This window comes from Dromaius novaehollandiae, chromosome 1 (assembly GCF_036370855.1).
Source record: "Dromaius novaehollandiae isolate bDroNov1 chromosome 1, bDroNov1.hap1, whole genome shotgun sequence".
Taxonomy (NCBI): domain Eukaryota; kingdom Metazoa; phylum Chordata; class Aves; order Casuariiformes; family Dromaiidae; genus Dromaius; species Dromaius novaehollandiae.
In genome coordinates this window covers 78,230,390-78,258,315 of record NC_088098.1, presented here as the reverse complement: position 1 = coordinate 78,258,315, position 27,926 = coordinate 78,230,390, and the positions used below count along the sequence as shown (strand labels likewise).

General features: G+C 40.9%; 1 protein-coding gene across 1 annotated transcript in view; it reads right to left on the bottom strand.

The window, feature by feature from the left end:
* The window catches only part of VWF (von Willebrand factor), a 173,542-nt gene that overhangs the window by 115,175 nt on the left and 30,441 nt on the right, over window positions 1-27,926 (bottom strand). Inside the window, exons 6-11 of the mRNA XM_026102396.2 lie at window positions 25,617-25,719; window positions 25,321-25,529; window positions 13,665-13,789; window positions 6,047-6,263; window positions 3,841-3,963; window positions 1,641-1,752 (exon numbers count right to left, since the gene is read on the bottom strand). Coding sequence (XP_025958181.2) covers window positions 1,641-1,752; window positions 3,841-3,963; window positions 6,047-6,263; window positions 13,665-13,789; window positions 25,321-25,529; window positions 25,617-25,719 — 889 coding nt within the window. The remainder of the gene's footprint in view (window positions 1-1,640; window positions 1,753-3,840; window positions 3,964-6,046; window positions 6,264-13,664; window positions 13,790-25,320; window positions 25,530-25,616; window positions 25,720-27,926) is intronic.

The window sequence follows — 27,926 nt, the reverse complement described above, 5'->3', positions numbered from 1 at the left end:
TGCTGCGCCACTCTCAGAGGGAAGAATTTTTTTCTTATGTCTAAATGAAATATCCCTTGTTGCAGCTTGTGTCCAATGCCTCTTGTCCTTTTGCTGTGCACCTCTCAGAAAAATTTGGATCTGTTTTCTTTACAAGCCCCCTTTAGGTAGTGAAAGTTCCCCCTTTAGCCTTTAAGCAAATCTAGTTCTGTTTGCTTCTCCTCATGCCATAATCTCCACTCCCCGATCACCCCCCATGTCCTCCAACAGACTTTCTCCTGCTTGTCTTTCTCCCTGTTGCAGTGGCAGGCCCAACAGTGGACACAGTACTCCAGGTGCAGCCTCATGAGTTTGATGTAGAAGACAATAATCCCTTCCCCTGACTTGCTGGCTACCCTTTTGCTAATGCAGACATTAGCAGATAAATGCGGACAGCCTTTATCACTGCAACAGCACACAGCTAAATTCAGTTCCTCTTGCTTAGTTCATATCTTTGGGCAATCTAGAAGGACAGGGAGATCTGTTTTAATGTCTTTGGATAGTGGATTTAGTGTCATGTCCTAAAAGCACTACTAGTAACATGAACTGATAATGATTGAGACTGCTATCATTCAAGCATCTGTGTGACACCACACCAGTCAACCCTAGAATCTACAAAATGCAGTAAGTTTCAAAGGTTCTAGAATCTTGCTATTCCTTCAATCATCCCAGCCCTTAAAAACCATTTGTGGGCAGTCAAATTATTTTGGATGGTACAGTGCAGAATCAATGGAACAATGTTCTACACAGCAGTATCAAATTTGAATAGCAGAAAGCATTTAGGCAGCACTAATCTCCCAAGAGCACTATAGTTGAACAATGTGGCCAAGCTCAAAGCTGCAGAGGGCTCCGGGAAAATGATAAAATGCTAATTTCATGGCTGTGTTTCACACTCCACGACGCATGGTGCAGGTAATGAACAGCTTCCAGTTAACTGTGATGATGCATAGACTATCTTTCTTCAGCATATGGTAGCTTTAACTGGGCCCCCTCTTCTGTGGTCTAACTGGAAACATCTGGGTACAGTCTTGTCTGTACTCTTTGCACAAACACGTTCACACTTATACACACCAGTTCAAGAATACATTACTCATTCCCCTTCCTTTCTTTGGACAGCTACCCTTCCTCTTCAGATTGGCATTCACAAGTGAAAGAAAAATCATGAGCCATGCAGCTGGGAAGATTCATTTGGCTTTGCAAGAAGTTCCAAGGACATGCCTGAGCTAAGTCTTCTTGGAAAGAAACTCAGAGTTGGGTTTAAAGGAGGTTAGATAAATGTAGGAAGTCAAAACAAAGACACCACTGCTGACACTAACCAGACATGGGAACCTGACGCTTTGTCTTATCCACAGGAAACAGGTAATTCTCTACTGTTTGAAGGAGTATGACCCTCACATTGTTCTATCAGACCAAATGTCCTTTTAAAAGCAGAGCTAATTTTCCTCTTTGTGAACAGCTCACTTCTCAGAAGGGGCTGGCATTTCCAGTCAGAGACCAGAGTCCTTTGCCAATGAAAATAAGAAAATACATATGGAGAGATCTAGACAGATCACAGTCACCAAATTGGTGTGCGGTACTTATCTAGAGCAACAGCGACCACACTGCAGAAACACGGAATTTACCATGAGTTGCAGTCCCGGGAGATGGTGAAGCCAGGAGGATAATGTTTGCCAGAATGGATGCAGGAACAGTCAGAGTTTTCAATGCAATGTTCACCATCAAGGAGCTTCCCCTCTGGATAGATCAGGTCACAGCATACATATGTGCAGACACAGAGACATAAACACACAAAACAATTAGAATTTCTAGTTCTGAAATACTTCACATGCATTATTATCCATAGTTAGTCACTCTCAGACAGCAATTAAGAAGATGGAGGCTTGCCAAAAAGCCTCTTGGGGGCTGCTGACTACTTTCATTCCATACTCTCCCTCCAGTGTGCTGAAGAGGGCATTTCTGGTACTCCTAGGGGAGCTCTTCACTCAGCCAGTCCTTGCATTCAAAACACACATGTTGGAGCATACACAAGTCAAAAATGGGGGGCTGCAATCCAGCTTTATCAGAGCCAGTCTGGAGATCTGACTGTTTGAGAAATACATACTGGATGCTGTATGCACTTAGAAAAAGTGTGGCCTGCAAAGGATAAATCCCAGACCTAACAGAACTGACCAACAGTAAAAGGTTTCCAGACAGGTTTTGTACCTGTCATAAGAAGACAGAAAAAGAGTCAAAGCAGAGAACTAAGGAGCAAAGCTGGACAACCTAAAAGCCTAAGAGACACTGTCTAGGCAACAGAAGAAACCTGTAACAGGTTGTATGCTTTCAGCTGCTGTCTTGCTTATTTTGCAAAACGAATAACAGGAAGGCGCTGTACCACAAATCAGGGTCTGAGAGGAATGAACATCATGGTGTGGGACTGTGGTTTCAGGTCGCAATTGCTGCCAGAAGTGAAAGGGCTAACTTCCCAACTTGCATCCGACTGCTGAAGTTTCCATACGACACAGCTGTAATTACCTATTCTATATATAGAATATTTTCCAAAGACAGTCTAAGGCACAGAGCCACAGTCTCAGACACAGGACGTGTCTGAGATTGCACTATAAGTTCGCAGTGCAAGAAAGGACAAGTGTCTTTCTCTCAGATCCCTGTGTTGACAGATAGCTCACATTCCCCCTTTTTAAAAGGGCTGTGCAGCAAAACATTTTGATCACCGGAAACGCCTCTCCCTCATCTCTGGGGGACTCCTTTCAATCACCAGCAGAGATTTTGGCCCTTTTCCCTGGCAGCAGCAATCACAACTGACACTGAGACGCAGGTAAGCTCCTTTTCTCCAATTCTTTCTATACCACTGGCTGGAAGGAACTTTGCTGTTGAAAAAATCCTTCCAGGGAGAGAGATTTCAAACAAGATCTGAGCATTTAAGAGCAGCATGGCTCTCTGGAGAGCACAGGAGAACAGAACGTCTGTCATTTTTCCTGGCAATAGTAATTCCATTTACAGCAGTTAAAGTAACTGTGTGGTGCATTTAAGAAAAGAAGACATGTTCATTGAACAGATCTTTTTCACTCTTAGAGCACTGGAGGGAAGCTAAGAGAAGGTATAATCTTCACCCTGAATCCCAAATTTCCCTATTTGTTCTGTCAGATCCTTCTGGCTTCTTATGAAACTCAGGTAAAAGTCCTTCCTTGTTAACTGTGCATGAAATACAGTAATAGCATACAGAAAACTGCAGCCAGGAATAAAACTCTGTTCATGCCATTGTCTTCAGTACAATAGACAGAGGAGGAAGATGGTGAAAAAAATGAAAGTGCCAGCTGGGCTGCCACCTTTAAGCCAATCTGATCTCTGGGATGTATGAATCAATACTAATTAAAATGGTTCATCTGAAATCCTGAAGATCTCTGGAAGCGTCGTGTGAGTTCTGTATATATTGTTTTTCCCTAAGAAACTCCTTCAGTATATTCTCTACTCTTTCTTCCTGTAACAACTGGATACTTCCAACCAAAAGCAATTCAGAAGAAATCCAGATATATCAGTGGTATTGGATATCTCATCAAGAAAGGAAGGTGATCCCAAAGTATTAGATGGTGCTCATGGTTCACAAAAACCTTTAGTTTTTAACTGGGTTTAAGAAATGGCCCTTTCATGCAGGAAGCATACAGGCAGTATAGAAACTGATCTATTCTAGGACTTGGCCCCAGAAAAGAGAAGTGTTTCCGATTTCAGGAAAACGTAAAGGAAGACACATCTTTCCTTCTTCTAATAAAATAGGTAGTGTCACTGCTAAATGTTGCTCTATAAACAACTCAGTAAATAAATTACCAGGGCAGCTGCAGCCATCAACACATTGTCCATGACACACTTCATTGATATTCAGGCTCTGGCAGGTTTTGGCACAAGGAGATACACACTCCTTATATTCCATGCCAAATGGACATCTTGGCCCTGAAACAATTAAAAGAAATTAGAAATGTAAATTCCTTAATAACTCTGAAATAAACAAATCCCTTTAATTATCAAGGACTGAACCGGAGAGACTCCAAAAAAGGTCATCTTCTCTCTAATCAATGATTTCTTTTTCAGAAAAAGAACATTTAAGAAATGCTTGATTTTCTGTTTGGTGCAGCAGCAGCATCTGTTAGCTTATGTAGTAAATGCTTTAAGCTTAAAAACAATTTCTTTTCTAATAAAACAAGTCTTAACAACTAAATCCAAGCAAATTAAGAACAATCAAACATGGAGAAAAGTCTCGCAATAATATCTAGGTAATTCAAATAGACAAGCATATTCTGTACCTTCGAGATACACAGTTACTCAACTCATTTGTGAAATCACAATGTCTCGTGTCCAGGGAGAACTGGGAGATGGCTGAGACTCTGAAATCCCATCTTCTTCCACAGAATTATTGGCACAGGATAACCTCCATGCTGCAGTATCTTTACTGCTGTCATTATCTATGCCAGGCTGTTATGCATACACACACTATAGCCATTCCTTCATTTTGATGCATAGACACATCCCACAGGACTGCATGGGCATGGAGTGGAAAGAGAAGATTAGAGTCTGCCCTTTGCAGCAAACCATCTAAAGAGAGAGATGTGGGTGGATAATAAAGGCAGCGGTATTGCCCTCTGTGGTCCTAGGGCTCGGGCACTGGCTCCCTCTACCATGCAGTGTGCCCAACATCAGCACCAGCACCGTGCCAACACAGCAGCCTTTAGTGCCTCCAGGACCATTATCATCACCTCCCAAGAGAGCACGCTAGTACAGATACTCAGTGATGGAAAGCTAAGCACCCACTACGGCAGCAGGCATGGACAGTATCTCTTTTTTTTTTTTTTTAATCATTGGAAAAAATTGGTTTGTAAAGTCAGGAATTTGAAGTGAGCTCAAAGACTCATGGGAACAGAGAGGGGTTTACGTCACTCATGGCTGTAGTTTTGGATTTATGGACAACTTTAGCAAAACTGGGTTCTCTGGCTTGCACCATGAGCAAAGAGACAAGGTTTTATTTAATGCCTTTGGGCTCCAATTCAAGGAAATAAAATGCTCCTAGAAAACGCTTCTCTGTTGTACATTCTCTTGAACAGGTGGTTGGCAATATCTTCCTGTCCTAACTATAATCTGAAGGCACTTTTTTCTTCAGTGGTGGCCATCAGCAAAGTCACTTTACCTGAGAAGAAACTTGGCTTGCAAGTTATGTCAGTACAAATCAAAGTCACCTCATAAAATCAATTCATGTAAACCTGCCAAAAAATTGGCCTTCTTGTACAATGTAGGAATCAGGAGGATATTAGAAGATGCACTTATTTTTTTGTTCATTTGTGTATTTCTGTAATTAACTGGGGTTGTCCAGTAGAAGCATGTGTGTATATGAACTCCCGCATGTTGGGTCCAAATATGGCCTTTCCTCTACATAAAGGCAATCCATTCCAGTCAACCTAAGCATTTCCATGTTGAGAAATCTTAGCAGAGGTGTGATCAGGACCTCTAACCTAGGCAAAATTTGGCTAATAAAGGCAACTTCTCAATTCCAAATTTTCAAGCCAATAAAGGATGAATAAATTGCCATTAGCAAACCAAGTCAAAGAGAGCCTCTCACAAGGATGCTGTCTTACAAGTACAGGTTGAATAAAGTCACACATCTGTGACTTCATATATAATATTGTGTATTATAATTTTGTGTATATATTTTGCATATTAAATAAGTCTTCACTGACTTCAGGTTCCCCTAATATACCATGAGGGAAACTGTAGCAGCTCAAGATCTTCTTTATTTATGGTTCAAACAATCTTCCTCTAGGGAAAACAACTTCTAGGGAAGAGGTGGGTGATAGGGACCTGAAAGGGGAAGTAAGCAAAGGCAATTCAGATAAGTGCAAGTGATAGGCACTTCAGATTTTAACTTGCATGCCTGAATCAACACCCTAAAAAAGCACCAGATACTCTCAGCTGCAGCATTTAGATCTGCAAGTGAAACATGATCTCATTTAGGACAGGTAGCTTAGGAATAATCCTGTCAACTTACTGCAGGAGCTTTCTTCAGGCCACCCATCCAAAATCACTCTTTCATGAGCACAGCTTCTTGCATAATCAAGGAACACTGAGCAGTGACAGTCCATGCGCTGGGTACAGGCACAGATGTCTTTTTCACAGAGATCAATGTATGGCTCTGGATCAACTCGATGGTGGCACCGGGAGAAAATCAAAGATGTCCTTAGTAGCTGGCAGGTTTCCATAATGCCCTGTATGACAATTGTGGTGCCAAGGGAAAAGAAAAAAAAAAAAAAATCAAATGTGTTGGTTACTATAGGCTTAGGAAGAAGGGAGAAAAATCAGCTTTTGTAAACAGACTATTGCCAGTGTTAAATAACATCACGGTTGGTCTCAGAAATAGCAGTGACCTACATCCATTTATCCACTACATCCATACATCCAAAGAGGTAAGTTAATATACTGATTAATGTAAAATAAAGAGTGTCATATAAGAATTGTTTCACACTAAAATATGTCAACGAATCTCCAAATGCAGGGAGACAAAGGACTGTTCAATACCCACTCAGGAACCAGAGCCAGTGTCTAGAGTACCAGAGACATGCACAGCCAGGGAGAGGAACTTAAGATTAATCTAATTAAGAAGAAAATGGCCAATCATCTTTTGGATAATGAGGGATCAGAGTAAGTTTCAGAATAACACTGACTAGAGTCTAAGGAACCAGATGAACTGATTTCACTGCACTGCAATGTGCTCCTGCAGTTTGCTGTCATGGAAATATGTTCCCTATGCAGCCACTCTCCTCTTTCCCGCTTCTTGCCGTGTGCTTCTGCTGCTCTTGCTTGTTTATCCAATGCACTACAGGTCAATTTAACTCATGTAAATGGCAGAAAAATAATCCAGGGAAGAAAAGTGATCTTTTTCTGTTCCTCTAGTGAATTAAATCAACTTGGTGACACCTAGTACAAGGAGAGGACTACACAGCTGAGATGAGGGGGAGAGTACCAAGATCTCTCCTTTTGGATGGCAGCAAGGTATTTTTTGACTTAGCGGTATGTGAAATGTAACCTAAGGAAAGCTTAGCTTATGGCTAAGTTCCCTAAGGGAGGTTCCCAAACAGACTCTCTCTAATGTTAACATTGTATCTCAGATTGTAACAATAAAGTCTGAGGTCTTCAGTGCAACCTTTTCAAATGATAAGAGTGAGCTTAGATAACCAGAAAGATTTTTTTCTGATGCAACTATAACATAAACAGTTGTAGCATAAGTTTCTACTACTTATTCATCAGTGTTTTATATAAGCAGTTGAAATAATGTTGAATATTTTAGCTGTTATAAATATTTGTGGGGGAGGGGTTGCTCAAGTTAAGAGTGGTTCAGAATAACAAGTTATTCCTCAGAATACCTTAACAAGTGCCTGAGATGATAGCATGTAGAAGTTGCTGTGTTAAGGAAAAAATAAAAAAAATAAAAGTTGTTTTCATTTATTTTGGGGAAGAAACATAGGAACACAGGAAACAGAAAAACAGAGTTCAGCAGATGTCTTCTCTGAATGTCAGATGGTATATGCAGACAGAAAAACTGCTGAGCAGAAAAGACTATCTGCTGAAGGCTGTTTTGTCCAGGTGATCAGTTAAAGCTAGCTCATGTCTGAACTGAGAGAAAACTTCTTGCAAAGTCATGTCTGACCTGAGGAAAAACGAACCAACCAGAAATGTCCATCCTATTGGGAATATAGTCAGGGCTTAAAGTGCCCCAGGAAGAACTATGTACACAAAGAAGTCTTGATCCTGCTGAGAAATACCTCAGGGAATGTAAAAAAATGCTAACTGAACATGATCAGAAAGTTCAACATGACTGTCCTCCAAAAAGTCAGCCCCAGCCTGGAATAATTCTGCTGCCCAGATAGGAGCCATCATGCTGAAAGAGCTGGAAAAAAGACTAGAAGGAAAAGAGCATGAAACACATAAATAATGGTTGATGCTGCTCTAAGACTATATAGAAGGAGGAGAAAGCTGAAGAAGACCCTAAGGCTGGAAGTAATAACAGATGCAGCCAAAAGAGCTATTAAAGCAGAGCTTCAAGATGAAACTGAAGATGAAACTGATATGCTAGAAAGTGAGCTCAGAACTATGTAGAGGATGAAGAGTAGGGCAACTCAGGGATCAAAGCCCTGATCCAGATACTACTAAATGCAACAGAAGAATAATATATACAAGTTTCCCTTCTAGGGACCTTGTTAATAAGACTTCTTAATTAAGGTAATAACCTTGTTTAAAAGGTAATACACCTCAACTGTTTTGTTGCAGTAGAACTCAGACTCTGGTAAAGTAGAGGAAACAATCTTTTATTATCATGTTGATTATAAATCACTAAATGCCTTTTTATTTTTAAGCATAATCAAAAAAGAAAAACATTTAAAACCATTTTTTCCTGTAGAGTTCCTTGTTCTTGTTCAGTAACAATAGACTGAGTTCTAGCTGATTATCATCAAGAAACTGACTGCCAGAAATCAATAAACAGTACATTTTCTCTAGCTAAAGGTTTAGCTGCCATTCAGATTGCTTCAGATTTTCAAATGAGTTTATACAAGAAATCATAGCTAAAATTTTCTTCTTTTTTAGACATACCAGTGTTGCCAGTGTGTTGTGATGAATTAATTGACTTAAGCTGAAATACTAGGAATTTTGATTAGATATAGGCAAAACAAATTTTCCCCATGGGGACGAGCACTTTTTTTAAACACTGGAATAGGTTCCCAGGGAGGCAGTGGGACTACCATCCTTGGCAGTTCCAAATATCACTGGACAAGGCCCTGAGCAACCTGAACTAGGATAGCCCTGTTTCATGCAGGGGGGTTGATTAGAAGACCTCTTGCAGTACCTTCTAACGTAAAAGATTCTGTGAATTATTTTTATTTTGTCTCCTTTCTTTTCTTATAGCTTACTGGTCAGGCTGAACTAATAGAGATCCTTATTCTTTAACTAAGAAACAGTACATGTATGTGGAAAGCATCAGAGACTGGCAGTCTCATTGACTGCCATAGCGTTCTTGCTTACAGTGTAACAGTCCTGGAAGCTGCTCCACACAAAGAAAGAGCCATCTAATAAGAACAGCTTGCAAGACCAGGGATTAAAGCCTCAGGCTGAAACAGTAGTTAGAATACAGTAGTCTGCAAGATTACAACTACCAGAGTAGCCTGGAATACTTGAAAGACAGGTGAAGGTCTTGAAATTACTTCCTTTATTACTGTATGAGTTTTATTTTGAGTGTTTCTTTAAATGGGTTGTTGGTGTCCTGGCACTGGCAACTTTTAGTGACCAGAAACTTGCTGACTGTCTTTCTTCCCCATTCCCACCACATAGAACTGTAGGCGGAATTTTATACATTCCTCCAATTTCTGCATCATTGCATTCTGCTGCTGCATGAGCTGCATTTGTCTAGACCTTAGCAATTGCCATTAAAGAGATATAACCTAAAAAGTAAAAGAAGGACGCAGAGAGATTCTCTCTTTCCACTAAAATTAAATTCTGTGGTATACAGATACACAGAAGTATTTCTCCAGATTGTTCAGGAAGAATATACTTTGGCACCATAATGGGTGTAGCCTTTCAGAATTTATCTTCTTTTGCTTCCCCAACAAAGAGAGAATGACAATAGCCTCTCATCTTGCCAGGTAAAAAGCACCCAAAGCAAATGTGCACAGTACATCAAATGCTGGCTGTACCTTTGAGTAGACATAATAGCAACCAACAACTAACCTGTATGCTTCAGGAGCATGTGAAAGAAATTTTAGACATCGTGGGCTTTCTTTTTCACCCCTACACCGTGTTTATTGTACTATATGCCCATGCCTTTGCTGGACCTGCTTGTGACTTCTTCCATTATAAATCGTGGTCCAAAAGTTGTGAACCTCTCCCCCTTGATTTCAGATTTTGGGATAAATGCTGTTTCTCTATTGCCTATGTAACGTACTTGATGGATATCAACAGCACTATTTCTTACCAACTTCAGAAAGAGCAGAATTTCAACAAGAGCAGAAATTAGTTGAATTCTAATTTCAGCTTAGAATATCAATCACTTTCACATGTAACATGCTATTGCCATAGTTTCCTAATAAGAAAGAAAAAAGAAAGAATATAGTGAACTGTGGCCTTCATACAACATTTCCATTCAAAATAAAATCTAGAAAATAAAGACAACATCAAAGAACACATACTCCCCAATCACACGACCAAGTAGCACCATGTAGCACCACCATATAGATGGCAAACTATATCCACTCCCGGGAGGGGTATACATATATCTAAAAAGAAATTATACCTCCAGGCAAAGCAATAGTAAAATACATGTAAGTGTGTATGTGCTTTAGAGGTGGAGGACAGGGAGACGCCCAAAGCAACAGTAGGGTAAGAACATGAGAAGGTTCAAGACCTTCGGCTGATACAAAGCAGCATTAATCGAAACAAGAGCTCTTTCTTATACAAGGATGTGAAATTGCTCACATTTTCTGTGATTTAAAGAGGCATCACGCAGAATCTACAGAACTGGTCTACTCAGGAAGAAGTGACACGAAGGTCCAAAGAAAAAAGAGGTAGGCATCAGGGCCTGCACTTCTCTCCCCAGTGGGTTGGGAGAAAAGGACAAAAATGAGGAAGGAGAGGAGGCATACCACAGACTCACAGCTGGGACATCTCCTGTTCCACCACCAGCAGCTCTAGCTGACCTCTACGCTGACAGGCAGAATTAGGATTTGTGTTCTCCTGTACTTACAAAATCATCATCTCCTTGCCCCAGACCCGTCAAAAACTCCATCTCATTTTAGCCCATATCTGCATAGTTTTCAAGCAGACTTGCAAAATGAAATCCCAAATTGCCCAGAACATTATGCTCACCGCCCCCAAAGTCTGTTAAAATCAGTGCAACCGTTTGCATTCTAGAGAAGACCAAAAGGGCTCTCTACCTTCACTACATTTTACAAAGATATTAGAAGGCATCTCTTTAAGGATGCTCTTTGGGCAGCTGTTTTGGTAGCTGTCACGGTGGGGGAAGAAAGGGCAAAGAAAACTCCAGATCTATACTGAGTGGGGAGCATGAGGGAGGAGGAATATACTGAACCAAAGCTATTGTTTTCCTTATCTAACAGCTGACTGCCTCACAGAGAGGCTGCAAGACGGGGGAGATTTACATTCCTAAAGCTGAAGCCAGCAAACAAAGCAAGCTATTAAAAAGCTCTAAATTCTTCAGCAGGCACTCATTTGGCTGGACTTCTATTAATAGCACTGTGTTTATTCTTGCACATTGAATAAATTAAGCCAATGTTAAATGCTGTGAGTTTGCAAACTCATGTGAGAGAGAAGCTAATTTCATGTAGCTAATTTTTTGCTGGAGAGCAAATTTTATCCAACAAAACATCAATGTTTAATGTAATCCATATAAAAATCACATTAATTGTAGTCTACTGTTCACACAGTATTTCATCCTCTATTTCATCCTGCGTGACACCCCCTGGCCTTAGATAAAAAGCTGACATTTTCTAAAATAACACAACTTGTTTCAACAGATCAAATTTCAGCTGCCATAATGAGTCACAAGAATCAGGTCTCTTCTAGAGTTGTAACTGGTTTTAAAATGCAGTTCTGTCCATCAGGACATGTGGCAGTCAGACAGACAGACCCTGTTGAAACACTTTGATTTAGTTGTGCAAATCATAGCCCTTCAGGTTTCACACAGGCACAGCTGAAGAGATCCAAGTGCTATTACTTAAGTCAGGTTTTTAATCAATCCAGAACCTGATAGAAATGCTCTGCACATACAGGTTCAGCTCTAGAAAGAAGCACACACCCAAGATCTCCAGCTTGTCATTATTATCAGATTTCCTCAGTCAGTTTTGCAGACTCTGCTAAGCTGTAGCTACAGTGCTAAGAGCATGTTTGAGTGAATTTCAGAACATGTTTCATACAAATATTCCCATTCAAAAGGTTAGTGGATATACGAATAGCCAGAAGTTTGAAAGCTTATCCAAAGCTTAGTTAGCTTTTTCTGAATAACTAAGAAACCAACATTCAAAGTAGCTGCAGAGCAGATACACTGCAGAAAGTACTACTACACCTCAGAAATCCTTCAAGTCCTGTTCAAAAAGTATCACTCCACAGGAGCTGTATAGCAAAACACTTGTAACTAATTTCTGATCTCAGTTGTTCAGGTACAAATTACATCTGGCATCCATAGAATCACTCTGATTTAAACCAACTACCTGAGAGCTGATGCAAACTCTAAACGGATTAAGGATCAATTTACCATGGCAATCACAATCTGTAATACCATATGCAGTTAGTATTTGCTCAAAGCTGTTCTACCCAAGAGCTGATGAGAACCTGTGCATGTCCACCTCGTGTCTAAAGGGAACAAGGAACATGTTTTTACTTACAGAAACTGAAAAGAGGAAAACTGATGCAGTAGAGGACATCACAGACTTGGCCAAGATGCAACAGCTCTGCAACAAATTGGAGCTACTATCTGTATGTGTAACTGAAGGAGTCCCCTCCTTCTTCTGGCAAGGGAAATAACCTGGTGGCACTGAGCCTTTGCAACACCTACGGAGAACATCTCCTCTGACAAAGCCTGCCAGAAGCATCTCCTCACTCTGGTGACTCCCATGAACATCAACTGCTACAAATACACAAATACTATTTGCAGTACTGATGCCAAGAGAGGCTTCAGAACTGATGTTTTCTGTTTGCGGAACCAAATAAGGAATTAAGCGGCTAATTCTACAGGCACTACTTAAACACACCTTTCCCAAGTAATACTGAAAGCTTCTTTCGGCAATCCTCAGACTTTAAGCCAAAAAGAACTGTTTTTTTTCATTTGTTTATCTGTTTGAGTTGGGGCCGGGGAGGAGGAGAGGGAAGAATATGCACTATGGTTTTCAAAAGAATTCTGACAGAGAGGGTAGAGTATTAGAGAAAAATTACATTAGCTACCTGGGGAATAAACTGTTCCTTTGTCAACATTGCATGCAGATAAGACATTGGTCATAACATGCAACATCTGAGGTCATATCTCTACAGCACCAGGCAGCCTAGTGCAGAAAAATCTTGAGCTAGCACTAGCCAAAATCTGTTGGAAGGGCATGTAGTAATCAGGTCAGGAACAGCACGGCAAAAAAAAAAAAAAAACCCAAAACACCACACAACTGCATGCCATTTTCAGCCCCAGGCTGGCTCACAGAGCTGGGTGTGCCTCCATACAGCACAGATCTGCTGCAAATGTGTCACTTCTACCTTCCATGTGCATCTGACCCTGTTGCATCGCAGCACTCATCTGAATATAGCCCCAGACACGCTCACTGTTAAACTCTTGCCAGGCTAAACAAGAAGGTCATGTGCTGGTTCTCTAAGTTAGCAGTGCTTCTTTTCAGCACCGTTGTGAGAGCCGTGCACAGTATAGCTATCACATGCCAAGTTACACATCAGGATCCTGCAATGGATATCTTCATCACCTTGCATCCTAACCACTCACTGAGGAAGGAGCGCATCAGGTACAAACAGGAATTTAAGGAAGCATTTTTGTTCCTCTGCACAAAAGCAGGCAAACTGACTTCAGGTGGAGGAGAACTGAAGTCAGAAGCCTCTCTTGGGGCACCGACCTTCTCTGCAATGTCAGATGAAATGTTGCATGTGTTGCTTGGAGTCTGTACTCTCCTGCATCGCTTATTTTCACTGTGCAAAGCCCAGGAATTTGCAAAATCATAACTGTTTCTCACTAGGGTCCCTGTGAATCAAAAAGAAGAAAAGGACAGAGTTGTTTAGGAGATTGAGTAACAAGTGGTCATCACTGGCTGCTGTGAATGCAGTATTCTGGTAAAAGCTGCTTTTAAAAATCAAAACTGTAATATCAAAAGAATTTCTATTCCAAATTGATTGACTGTAGCAAACCACCCTCAGTGATCTGAACTGACTAATCCAGAATGACTCCTCCACAGAATATTTCTAGAGTCCCTTTCTGATATATGCACACACGTCTTTCTTTCTTTCTTTCTTTTTTAAGAACTCATTATTCTGAAGCCAAATTTTTTGAATGCTTAAGATTCACCATACCAATTTACGTCTCTCTAGTGAGGCAAAGGAAATTGTTTAAATGTGAGAATTTCCCAGCTAGGAACTGGATAAGAACACATTTCTCTAGGATTTTTGCTTCACAGTGATTGAGCAAACAATGTTCATGAAGGCCTTCAGAAACATCTATGAGCACAAATCATTGATGAAAATTGCACTGAGCTAAGTGCTGTACACTAAGTACAAACCCATGAAATACATGGGACACACTAAGTACAAAGATCGTTCCCAATCTAAGGAATAAGCACAAAACGTATACAGAGAACACTAACAGGTTTGTAAAAATGCCAGCAGACTTTTGTAGATTTTTTGGTACACTAGAAGTTAGGAATTCTTAAATATAGCTTAAATTAGGCCCACAACAGAAGTCAACAGAACTCAGAAGAAATGATGACAGGTGAGAAGTGATTATAGGAATGAACTTTCCATCCACACAGCCAGAACTGACCGCAGGAAAACCAACAACAAAAAAAAATAAACAACATGGAGAACTGAACTCTTTAGGTTACCACAGATTGTGAAGATCAGAGTACTGACAAAATCTAGTCTCACTAGAAACAAGGTGACAAATTAAATACATCCCCGTGTGTTTGTAAAAATGCAGTTTTACACTCGCAATTATATAACAAGAGACAAGCTGTGCCCTGCAGCAGTGTTCCTCTGGCTCTGCATGCAAGTGCATGTTGATGTTCCCACTAGCAGGTACCCTGAGATCCTCATTTCCTCACAACTTAGTCTTTGAAGGTTAGGACAATCGTTAACATTGAAGGGATAGTTGCCTATTTTTTTTCCACTCCCCCCCCACCCTGTTAGATTCTTTTCTTCTATGGTGCTGATAAAATTAAACATCTTATGTATTTCTTTTATGCAGCATTTGTATTACTTCGTATTTGTATTATTTTAATTCTTTTGTTGTATTCTATGATCAATATTTTCAAGTAAAGTACTTTAAAAATAAATTATCTCAAAAGCTTTGGTGTTTTTTGAAACCTGCTCTTCAAACTCTTTTGTCACCAGTGCCTATCTGTATATCAGCAGGCCACTATGTAAGAGCAATCAATTTACCAACAACTTGCCAGAGCAGTAGTTCTTCCCTGAAAAGTCCTCAGGCCCTTAAATCAAACTATATGCTATTTGGGACAGGCAATACTTTGTTGATCTGGGTTTGCTCAATAGCTCATGGTTCTCCCCCAGCTAAGTCTCCTGAACATGCAATAGTATAAATATAGAATAATAATGAATTAAGAGAGCTCAATCAGCAGTATATTTTTCTGGTGTGATTTTTCAGCTTTAGCCTTAAGTAACCTATGGCAACAGATAAAGGACTGGAGAGTCATTTCAGTTATAAAATGCTAGTGCATGCATTTCATGCATGTTTGCCTGCCTGTTTTTCCCCAGAAGTTTTGCTCTTAACAGTAAGCAATGCCATCACTGAAGATACACGGTATTTTACTTAATAGCATTATTTATTACTTGCAATAATACAGGTTCAGTAGAACCTGTGCATTTTCAGAGTACCAACCAAAATCAGGCTACCATTGAATTAGCTACTTTAGAAATACACAGTAAGAGGCAATCCATATTCTTGAAAAGGTAAAAAGAAGGCAGAGGAAGATGGGGGTATAGGAGAACAGCTCATGTGAACTAAAAGCTGCTCAGCACAGTTCACAAAGCAGAGAGGTGACGGGTCTCTTAATTCAAAGGCCAGCTTCCCAGCCATTCAAACGCATCTCCACTGAGCTCTAAAGAAGTGCAAACAAGAGACAACGGACATTTTATGGCCACACTTCATCTATGAATAATTAAGAACATTCTCAGTATTTCAGAAAAGATAAAAACACGCAGATATTTTCTTACCAGAATTATTCTACCCACTAAGCCACAAGCACCCTGGTTTTCTCACCAGCCTGAGAGAGGATCTCTCTTTAGAGGATCTTGCATTCAAGAACTGTTCTCCAGTCTCCCAGAGAGAAGCTACAAGATGGTTTCCAAATTCAGTGGCATAGCCTTGCTCTCCAAAACTACAGTCTAATTGGGTAGACAACATATGACAGACAAGAAGGGAAGAGGTCTAAATGCATCTACACAGATACATATAATTTTTTCCACAGATCAAACACAGAGGAAAATATATAGCCACTTTTCCCAGAGCGTCAGGTGGACGTGAAAGTTTCACTGACAGTCAGAAGAGCTCTAATGTGAAACTACCTCTCACAAAGCAGCTCTGGGGCCACTGAGATGCTTAAAAAATATGGGTCTTGGAGATAAATTATTTCTGCAGAGGGTCACTTTGGAGAGGAATCTTCAAACCATGCTCCCCCTTGCATGCCATCTTAAGGAGTGTGGTAATTCTTAAACACTTCATCTATATTATGAAGCTTACGAAAATTAAAAAGGAAAAAAAAAAGAGGAGAGGGAGAATTATCTCTGGAATGTTCTGAATGCTACAGGCAGAGAAAAGAACTGGTTTCTGCAACTGGGGCTCGGTTTCACCTAAAACTTAAATTGCACTTTGCTAATGCGTATGAGGAAGTAGGAAGGGAAAGATGGTGTAAGGGAAAATACAACAAAACAGCCAAAAATCCCCATGGAATTACTTAAGCATGCAGGTGATACTATTAATGGCACATTCAGGAATAGAGCAGCTTCCTTCTCTGATGCTGTATTTCCAACCATATAACATAATTATCGTCTTCTGTGCGGACAGCTCCTTTCACTTCTTGATGATGTGTGATTTGATTCTTTTTTAAAAGGTCTTTTGGCTTAGCTGAGTAGTCTTCTCCCCAGTTAATGAGATGTTCTAAATTGTATTTCAGCCTGTCCTGAATCTTGATCAATTCCTGCCCCAGTATCTGATATATCAACGTTTCAGATCTCTCTCTCTCCCCTGCCCCCTGCCTCTTTCCCCATCCCTCCCCTGAGCATTTATGACGCACAGCCTCTTCACTGAGGCAGCCTCATAGCAGAGTTTTGTTTTGCTTTTGTTCCTTTTATGTTTAGTTTTTCTTCTTTCTTTACGTAGCTAAGTCTCTGTAAAAATATTTCTGAGCTAAGGGTGAAATAAGAGCTCATTAGAGCCCTGTGTCCAGAATCCTCTGCACTGCCTGGGTGGGATTTTTCTAAAGCACTTGTTTGGTCTAAGTCTTGACAAAAGTGCATTGAAAAAGGATGCTGTCAAAAAATGTAATGAAAACAAAGCTGGATCCAAAATGAGTGCTTCAAAGACCAATGCCTGGCATGCACCATAATAAGGGCTGGTAGAAGTGCAAGAACTTGCTGCTCAATAATTGAGATTCCCAAGCAGTTTCTTAGTGTGCAGTCTGCTTCTCGGATACTAGATGGGTTGAGGTAGCTGTTAAAGCACAAACCGTATCTCACCTTTTTTGCACTTCCCCGAAAACTCCCACCCCTTTAATAGCCCAAATAACTTCCCTTAGGAGAAGGACACTCGCCAGCAAGCACAGCAGCAGCGAGGACTTTGGGAGTCTCATCACAGATGTTGTTTACTGGATTACGACTTTAGCACTCTAATTGCTGTTCTTGTATCTTTGTCCATTTTGAAGAAAACACACTGAAATGTTTTGGCAAGACTTTTTTCCTTTTTCTTTTCTTCTCCCCCCTCCTTTTTTCTTTCTTTTCTTTTTTTTTTTAAGTCAGAATAGCTACTTTTACTCATCTGATTTTCAGACAGATGATGTTCACTCTTTCCAAAGAATAAGGGCTCTCTAAGATAGGTGGTACTCAAAATCACTAGTTCCTCTTAAAATCTGAAACTTATTTGATGCTCGCTTACTTTGCAACTGATCTTCACACAAGGCAACGTGGTAATAACAAGAGTCTTGCATTTAAAGCACAAGAGTGGGAGGCAGGGGCCCTGCGCTCTCTTCCTGAACCTCCCGGATTTTCCATCTGGCCACAGGCCAGTCACTTAAATTCTCCATTGCTCTGGTAACTCCTGTATAAAACACACGCAAAAAATTGTGCAAGACATGACAATACTGTGAGTTAAGGTGCATAAACTTTCACAAGTTGGTTATTTACTGAAAAACATGCTTCCAGACAAGCAAAACTATTCACGAACTTGACCAAAATGTGATTAAAAGTTTGGACCAAAAACTTTCCAAAAGTTTGGAAATTAATGATATATATTGAAGTCATGGGCTATAAAGTCTTCCCTGCCCTCTCTGGTTCAATGAATAATTAATTAGGAACATGAATTGGAACAGTTTCAACAGAAGAGAGTAAAAGGGTCATCTCCAAAACTCTGCAGCCCAGTGATTAAGGCACTCTTCTCCGAATAAAAAGGTCTCAGCTTGAATTGAAACTCTGCATAAAGCAGAGTGTGTTATGAATGCAAGTTTCTAGTATGTCAGATGAATGCCATATAAAAAACATAGGTACGAGGCAAGCCCTCTTCATCTGCTCTGATTACAAATCAATCACAGCTAGATTCCCTTGTGAATCTATCCCCTTTGCTTTTAAATTAAAATGCAAGAAAGAAAATGAGATTATTTATTTAGCCCAAACAAAAGCTTTCAACTTGCCTAAAATCAAGTTAATTTTATTCCTAAAAATACCCCCAAAATTTTGATTTCTAAATGACTCAAAACTTTATTTGTTTAATCATTAAATATAGTATATATTATCTGCACCACCATCACTGTGAATTTGGAACATGCTTTAAAAGCTTCTGATAAAAAGTATTGCACAAAGGAAAGTTGCATATTCATTCACATGCATTTATATTGCTTACGGAAAGAAAACATTAACTGAAACACTACAGTCTTCAGTGGCATCATAAATTCTGTGCTTCAGCACCTTAAAAGGCTAGAACATTTTGCTTGACAATCGCAGATTCAGACAGAGCGGGCTCAGAATACCAAGCCTTTATCCAAAAAGTAGCCACGGGTATTGTTTTATCATTAATGTATTTATAATTTGGAGACACATTCCCAGAAAAATGCTTTCTCTTGGTGCCAAAAAAAGCATAGTAGGATGCTGAATTCATTTGGGGCGGGGGGGGGGGGTTGTAACACTAACTGTGTTACATGTAAAATACTAAAATGATGGATTATTATATTTGTGTTTGACTTGAATAAGTTGCTTTGCACAAATAAACTTTAATCACAACCCAGATATCCAAGTCCATAATACAACAAATATCACTGTAAGACAACTCAAAGATAAGACTACCAGCCAAAGACTGAGGGTACAGGCACACATGAACTTGTGCTGGACCCTCTCTCATCGGACCCTCTTACATTTACTGTAAGGTAAGAACATGTACTTGAAGCCACTAATACGCAGCAAGCTTATGTTCTTTTGGCCATTTGCTCATATGTGCGTGCCCTGAGGAGATTTCAGATCAAATTGTCTGCTTTGTGTCAAATTTCCTCTATTATATTATGAAAGTCATTTGTTCTAGCCTGTGCTTAGGATCCCTAATTGTAAAATGCTGACAATGATCATGAGACACTCAAATGCAATGGATTGAGGGCTGCAAACAGATATCTGAGCACCAAGAAAGGACTTAGCTTCGTGTTTCTGATATGAGCAAAGGCTGACAACTGGTTAGAAGTGTGCAGTCATGTCAGAAAGTGGAGCCTGTTCAATTAGGAAGGCCTGGAAGCGTACACAGGATCACTATAAAGCACCGGAACTCAACTTACAGGAAAAAGCAGAGGAGAAATTAACTACTTCATTAGGATCTGGAAGAAAAAGATTGGAAAGCTTCCAGAAACTTTCTTTTGATATTTTAGTTATGTTTACAACTAGAGAACAATATTGCACCCTGTAAGAAACTCTCAAGGGGCAGCTAGCTTGCTTCTACTGCTGTACCTAATAGCCAAGTAACCACGTACAAAACATCCAGTCCTGCTTGTAAGTCTTGACAAGACATGAGTGCTTCTCTAGAGGAAGAATGGGTTTAGTAATTAACTATGTCAATGCAAGCAACTCCATACCCCATCTTCTAATTCCTAACAATCTTCTAACATAGTATGTGCCTGCCTAGTGCTGAAATACAAGTTACCTTGAAACACCTATTTTTTTTCTTTTTTTTTTTCGGAGCTTCAACAGCTACTACCTAAGACCATTACCTTCAAAATAGGAGGAGTTGGGTCCTATCAGTAAAACGTTAATTTGCTAGGATGCCATAGCTTGGGTCACATCACTTAGACTTCCAGAAGCTCTGTAAGTGAGCACTGCAGTGTATACAAAGGGATCTGTGTTATCCTCTAAGTGGCATATCAATTCTCAGCTCCAGACAAAACTACAGTGAGGAGTCATAAGAGTTCTGTAGCTATAGCATACAACTCTACAGACTATAGAACAAGACTATAAATATACCAAGGGAACAGAACAATTATACAGTGTTCACTAAGTTTAAGCACCCTTTGCTTTGTGCCACCTTTATACAACTTATAGCAGGTAAAATGTCCAAAAACGCAGCAAGTGCTTCCTCTCTTAACGCACCACCATCCCAACACAAGTAGAAAATTATTAATAAAGTTCTATACCATGATCCGCACTCTCAGAAGCAAGCTGTGTCAAACAGGTTTTAAACACACTTCTCAGATGTCTGACAAACTCACTGTCTATAGCGTAACTCTTGATCCATAACCTCTCGCATTCATATTTGCATTCATTCTCTCTCTCTCTCTCTTTCTCTCTCTCTCTCTCTCTCTCTCTCTCACACACACACACACACACACACACACACACACACACACACACTCTGCATACACAGAGAGATCTGCACAGCACTCCCCAGGGTTTTCCAGACAAAAGCCCATAATCTTGGCAACAGTAGATTGCTGAGTTTTTTCTTTGTGCACTCTACTTCCAGTACATTTTATTCTGAAACTCAAAAAAAAATGTACTTATTATAAATACAAATCCAGTCTAGAAATATATTTAATTGATTAGAACTGAAGGGCCAATCTGATAGTCAAACACACCTGCATTTTAGCAGGAAGCAACAGAAGCTTCAAACACAAGCAGTCTGCAGGCCACCTTAAGGTAACCCTTTAGTCCCACCAGCTCACTAAGCCACAAAACTAAGCTCATATCCTGGGTTGGGTTGACCTTTAGCAATCTTCTCAGATCTAATCAGGCTAAAAGGAGAGCAAACAAGAACTGCACTGGAAAGAAAAGGTTAAACTGTTTCACAGGCTACCAGCAGACTGTCTAGGTCTGCCATTTAAGAGTACTGTCTCTCTCAGCTGCTTGCACTGCCCCTCACCTAGAAGTTAGCTGCAACAGTTTAAAAACTGGTCCGAATTAACCAAAAGCTGATTTTACTTGGGAGAAGTTAAGAAGAACTCATATGAACCACCCTGCCAGCAGAGCTGCCAAGGTGATAAACAACATGTGGGTGTGGTGACGTCCCTCACTCATACAACACATTCAAACATAATTAATTCTAATTCGTTCTTGATCAGCTTAAATGAAAGGTCTCTTGGCTACGAGTAAAATCATGGCAGAATTACTGAGATATGATTCTATTCTTCAAGCAACTAAGTACAGGTCGACATGTCCACACCAATTACAGAAGTCAGGGCCTTCCTCACACAGGAAGAGGTGACATGTTCTCTGTCACCTTCTCTTTATTATTTTTCAACTCTTTCAAGAAGTGACCCTGTCACATACTTCATCGCATTCTTAAATCTGTGTTTTCAGAGGGAGGATACATTCTCAGGAATGTTAAACAAATACAGCATGAAACACACTTAACCATGAGCAGCAAAAGGGAATCTTTTATATTTCACAGAATCACAGAATGGTTGGGGTTGGAAGGGACCTCTGGAGATCATGTAGTCCAATCCCTCTGCTCAGGCAGAGTTACCTACAGCACGTTACCCAGAATTGTGTCCAGATGGCTTTTGAAGGAGGCTTTATCTCCAAGGAAGGAGACTCCACAACCTCTCTGGGTAACCTATTCCAGAGCTCAGTCACCCTCACAGTAAAGAAGTCTTTCCTCACGTTCGGGTGGAACTTCCTGTGTTTCAGTTCATGCCTGTTGCCTCTTGTCCTATTGCTGGGCATCACTGAAAACAGTCTGGTCCCATCCGCTTTACAGCTTCCCTTCAGATACTTATACACATTGATAAGATCCACCCTCAGTCTTCTCTTCTCCAGGCTGAACAGGCCCAGCTATCTCAGCAGCTCCTCATACAAGAGATGCTCCAGTCCCCTAACCATCTTAGTAGCCCTCTGCCGGACTCACTCCAGTAGCTCCATGTCTCTCTTGTACTGCGGAGCCCAGAACTGGACACAGTACTCCAGATGCAGCCTCACCAGGGCTGAGTAGAGGGGCAGGATCATCTCCCTCGACCTGCTGGCAACACTCTTCCCAATGCAACCCAGGAGACCATTGGCCTTCTTGGCCACAAGGGCACATTGCTAGCTCATGGTCAACTTGTTGTCCACCAGGACCCCCAGGTCCTCCTCTGCAGGGCTGCTTTCCAGCAAGTCAGCTCCCAGCCTGTACTGGTGCATGCGGTTATTCCTCCCTAGGTGAAGGACTATGCACTTGCCTTTGTTGAACTCCATGAGGTTCCTCTCTGCCCAACTCTCCAGTCCGTCCAGGTCCCTCTGAATGGCAGCACGGCCCTCTGGGGTCTCACCCACTCCTCCCACTTTTGTATCATTAGCAAACTTGCTGAGGGTGCACTCTGTCCCTTCATCCAGGTCACTGATGAATAAGTTGAACAGGATTGGAGCCAGTATTGACCTTGGGGGACACCGCTAGCTACAGGCCTCCAACTAGACTCTGTGCCACTGATCACAACCCTCTGAGCTCTGCCATTCAGTCAGTTCTCAATCCACCTCACCGTCCACTCATCTAACCCACACTTCCTGAGCTTGCTTATGAGGATGTTATGGGAGACAGCATCAAAAGCCTTGCTAAGTCAAGGCAGACAACATTCACTGCTCTCCCCTCATCTACCCAGCTAGTCATCCCATCGTAGAAGGCCATCAGGTTCATTAAGCATGATTTCCCCTTTGTGAATCCATGCTGACTACTCCTGACCATCTTCCTGTCCTTCATGGACTTGGAGATGGCATCCAGGATGAACCACTCAATCACCTTTCCAGGGATGGAGGTGAGGCTGACTGGCCTGAAGTTCCCTGGGTCCTCCTTCTTGAAGATTGTAGTGACATTAGCTTTCTTCCAGTCCTTAGGCACCTCTCCTGTTCTCCATGACCTTTCAAACATTATTGAGCAATGATGTCCACCAGCTCCCTCAGCACTCGTGGGTGCATCCCATTGGGGCCCATGGACTTGTGGGTGTCAGGTTTGCCTAAATGATCTCTAGCCCAATCCTCCTCCACCAAGGGCAAGTCTTCCTTTCTCCAGACTTTCTGCCTGGTCTCCAGGGTCTGGGATTCCTGAGTGCTGGCCTTAGCAGTAAAGACTGAGGCAAAGGTGGCATTCAGTAACTTTGCCTTTTCTGTATCCTTCGTCATCAGGGCCCCTGCCCCATTCAGTAGCAGGCCCGCATTCTCCCTAGTCTTCCTTTTGTTACTCATGTATTTAAAGAAGCCCTTCTTGTTGTCCTTGACATCCCTCACCAGATTTAATTCCAAATGGGCCTTGGCCTTCCTTGTCGCATCCCTACGTACTTGGATGACGTTCCTATACTGCTCCCAAGTGGCCTGTCCCTGCTTCCATCTTCTGTGCACTTCCTTCTTCTGTTTGAGTTTTGCCAGGAGCTCCTTGTTCATCTGATCATGCAGGTCTCTTGCCCCCTTTGCTTGACTTCCTGCTCATTGGGATGCACTGCTCTTGAGCTTGGATATTAACCAGCTTTCTTGGATCTCTCTTCCTTCTAGGGCCCTAACCCATGGGATTCTTCCAAGAAGGTCCCTAAAGAGGCCAAAGTTTGCTCTCCTGAAGTCCAGTGCTGTGATCATACTTTTTGCCTGGCTTCCTCCTTGCAGGATCCTGAACTCCACCATCTCAAATATTTGAACATTGATAGCTTGACTTTTCTCCAATCTTACTCTAGGTCCAGGTACCTGGCAATAAGGTCTCCTTTTCTGATCTTGCTGTTTATAATAGTCTCACTCCTATTCATTGTCTCGAGAAAAAGGCATAAACTTCGAATCTCAGCACATTCAGACATAAAGGTCTCCAAGCCCTAATAGGCAATTCTGTGAGCTGAGTTTATTTCATATTATTTATATTGCTGAGGAGTTGATCAATCATTTTAAGATACCATGAAATCAGGTTTTTTCCATATACTGAAGCTATGCTAATGAATCCCAAGTGTCAGTAAGACACATTGCTGGAGCAGTGGTAGGCTGTCCTTCAAGTTGTGTTGTCCTCTCTTCCATTCTATATATTATTTATTTTTAATAAATACTTTACATGATTAATTTAATATATTAATTCATGTATTTTACTCTAAAACTTTCCTCTTCAAGTAAATCCTAGGAGTTAAAAAAACACTCTGAAATACCACAAATCATGACCTGTCCCTTAAAGTCATATTTAGCGCTTTTCCGAAACTCTTAGTCTTCACCCATACAAACTGACTCTGCATAAAGATGTAGAGATCAGCAAAAGCAGTCTTGTCTCTCCCCTCACTAGACCTCTGTCCTTGGAGTTGCCATGATATCAAGTACACCTCCAAACCAACAGCCCTTTTCGGCAGGCAAAGGTCATTAAAAGGTAGTCATTTTATATAACTGGATCTCCTGCCAAATCCATGTACAAACTGACCAGCTGCAACATCCAGGAGTTCTTATTCTGCTCTTGTAAGACTATTTATTCTTATTCCTACTTGTCTAATGCGTTAAAAAAGTTGAATCAACCAGTATTTGTTACATTCTTTTTCCTGGGCATTTTCAAGCCCTGCCCCGCCCCCACCCATATATGTACATTGTTTAGCTATCAGCTTCGTCTTTGTATTTCAAGGTTCAAGGTTTCTAAAAGTGCTAAATTCAGAGTTCTGAGTTTTGCTCAAGAATGAGTTGTGGCAGTAATTCCCTTTAACAAAAAAGGAAGATCAAAGAGCTTATTTACACATTAGCTTCTTAGCACATCCAGATTAGGTACCTGACAGGTTTTGTGGAAACATTTTGCTAGATCAACAAAATCTTTGTGGTGTTGTTGAATCGCCCACTAGGAAAGGTGTATTGGGCGTACATCAACGCATAATCAGTTAGCCTTACTCTTACCTTCCTGAGTTCTGAAGTCATCTTCAGCAAATTTATTAAAGTTTCCACAAAGCCCACAGGTCTTGTTATAGTATCTTTCTCGAAGGAGTATCTGAATATTCCCATTGATATCAATCTTCACCACAAAGCCATGCTCATCACTGGATATTTTATAATAACCTGCCTCTTTCTCTACAAATATGCCAGTGGAGGCAAAAGGTATGGAAACCCTGTGAAGAAAAGTAAGAATTTCTCAGAATACAGCACATAAAACGCATTGCTTTTTCTGATGGAAAGCTCATTGTTTCAATAAGTACCTTTTGTCTTCCTGAGTCACAGTTCCATCTAAAGAGAAGTGAAGGTTGAAATATTCTCCAAGGTACACAGAGAAACCATTTTTCTCCCCATCATGGTAGTCACCTGAAGAGACGTAAGCAAATATTGTTAGTTCTGAACAAATCGGGGGCATTCAGTTACTCAAGAGAACAACTTGTAAAATATCACCTAACATTTTCCATGTATTTAATCACATAGTTGTTTAATGTTGTCACAAACACCGCTTGTGGCCAGCGGGGTGACTTGTATTTTTTCTTTTAACGCTTCACTGATCAAACAGCCAGGCAGTTATCAGGTTTCAGATATTTATTAAGTACACCAGTATCCTTAAGCAAGAGAGTTTAAACAATATAGCAAGTTCCGTATTTAACAGGGTAAAAATAACACACTACACTACATACAGAGCAAGCAGGGGTAATACGACCTGTTCCACGTCAGGCAAGGGTCTCCAGTGTGCAGGACGCAATAAGGGGGAGGGTCCCACACCAGCTGAGAGGGAGCTCCAAAGAGCTGTTGTTATTATCACATTTTATATGCTTCTAAGGCGCATGTCTATTGTGATTAGGTTTCTTGGCATCCTTATCAGTAGCCAGAACCTATGTCACTCTCACACACTCCTCTGGGCTCAACCCGCTGACTGGGTTTTCAAAAGGGAAGGGAAAAGAAATTAATGAAAACTTGTGACAAAGGTTTCCACCCTTCAGATTTATAGAACTAAATAGTGGAGGCCCCCCATCATGGGTTCTCATGCCTGATCAGCATGTAGTTGTAGATATTAATTCCCCTTTTCACTTGATTTATGAGGCAGCTTTGGTGTGGGTCAGGCTCTTGACATTAGTTTAGGCCGCAAGTGGTTGGTAGCAGATAATAGCGGAGGTGGTGACAAAGGCATTGTTATCATACCCTGCACAAGCTGGGGTCTGTGTCCACAGGCAGGGAGAGACTACCCAGCCTATGCCCGGTCCCACTCCCCATCTGTGAACAGTGATACCTTCCCCTCTTCAGCAGGCCTTTGGAGTAAACAGTGCCTTGTCTGTTCTCCACAAATGTGAAACACACAGACTGCCCAGAATCAGGGCTAGAACGTAGCTAGCATTGCCCACTCCCAGGCATATGACCTAGCACTAGGCTGTAGACTCACTCTCTCCCATTTACTGTTTCTAGCCAAGGAATTCTGAAATCTTTAGTGCATATTGGAAGAGTTTCCACAAGAGATGTACCCAAAAATCTGTCCTATTCCCTGCTCTTACCCTTCCTAGTTTCCTTCCAAGAACAACCCACACCTTAGTGGCAAAACAAGGGGACTGAATCAGTTAAACTGAGGGAAGAACTGAGCCTGGATATCCTAGTTCGTGATATGCCCTCTAACCATTTCAGCTGCTGTTTAAGGAGTGGACACCAATAATGGTTATCCAAAGGATGGGGAGATTAAGGTGGGAGCAGGTTTTGCAGAAAAACACGTTCTTAATCTCTCAAAAGAAGGAGCACATGAAGATAGAAACAACTGCCTTGAGCTCTCGGAGAGAAGAGAGTGGGGGTTTCAGACATAGTCCCTTCTCTGTTTCTGTGCATTGTCAAGTTTTGACTTTACAGCAGCTCTTTGCTCAATTTGCCACATATTCTGGATCTTCTATTCCGAGATACCCAGCTCTGCCCAGACACTTTACTCAGCAATGCAGATTGCACTTCACAATCAGGTATCCAAAAACAAAACAAACCCACATATGGATACTGAGACTGAAATGAAAAATAGATTATGCCATGCTTATGTGTCTAATATAATCATAAAGCTTCAGCTCATTTTTAATTATTTGATCACACAAAATACTGCAATCAATTCACACAATCATTTTTTCCTCAGTACAAAAATTGTACTGAACTGCTTAAGGTGGGGAAAAAATTGATTTATTTAAATCAGCACATATGATTCCTTTTCAGAGGGATGGGATCAATTTACTTCAGCCTACTTAACAGTCAGCAAAAAGTCTGCTTGAACTATGATTAATACAGAACAGTTCTTAGTGAATATATGAATATCTACCCAAAGGACTTGGCATGAAAGTAACATATAGTTTTGGTTCTCATACCACGTGTCACCTGTCCTTAAGACTAATGCTTCCAGGGCACATCCTGATCCAAGGACTTTTCATCCTGCAGGACAGGATTTTTCTTAACATGGGAATTTAGTATACACGTAAAATCAGTTTTAACAGAGTTGTGTGGTTCCTATTCCTGTACTCAGCATTAGCAGTCACAACCTCCTAGAAAATTTGGAATTAAAAAAGGGCTCA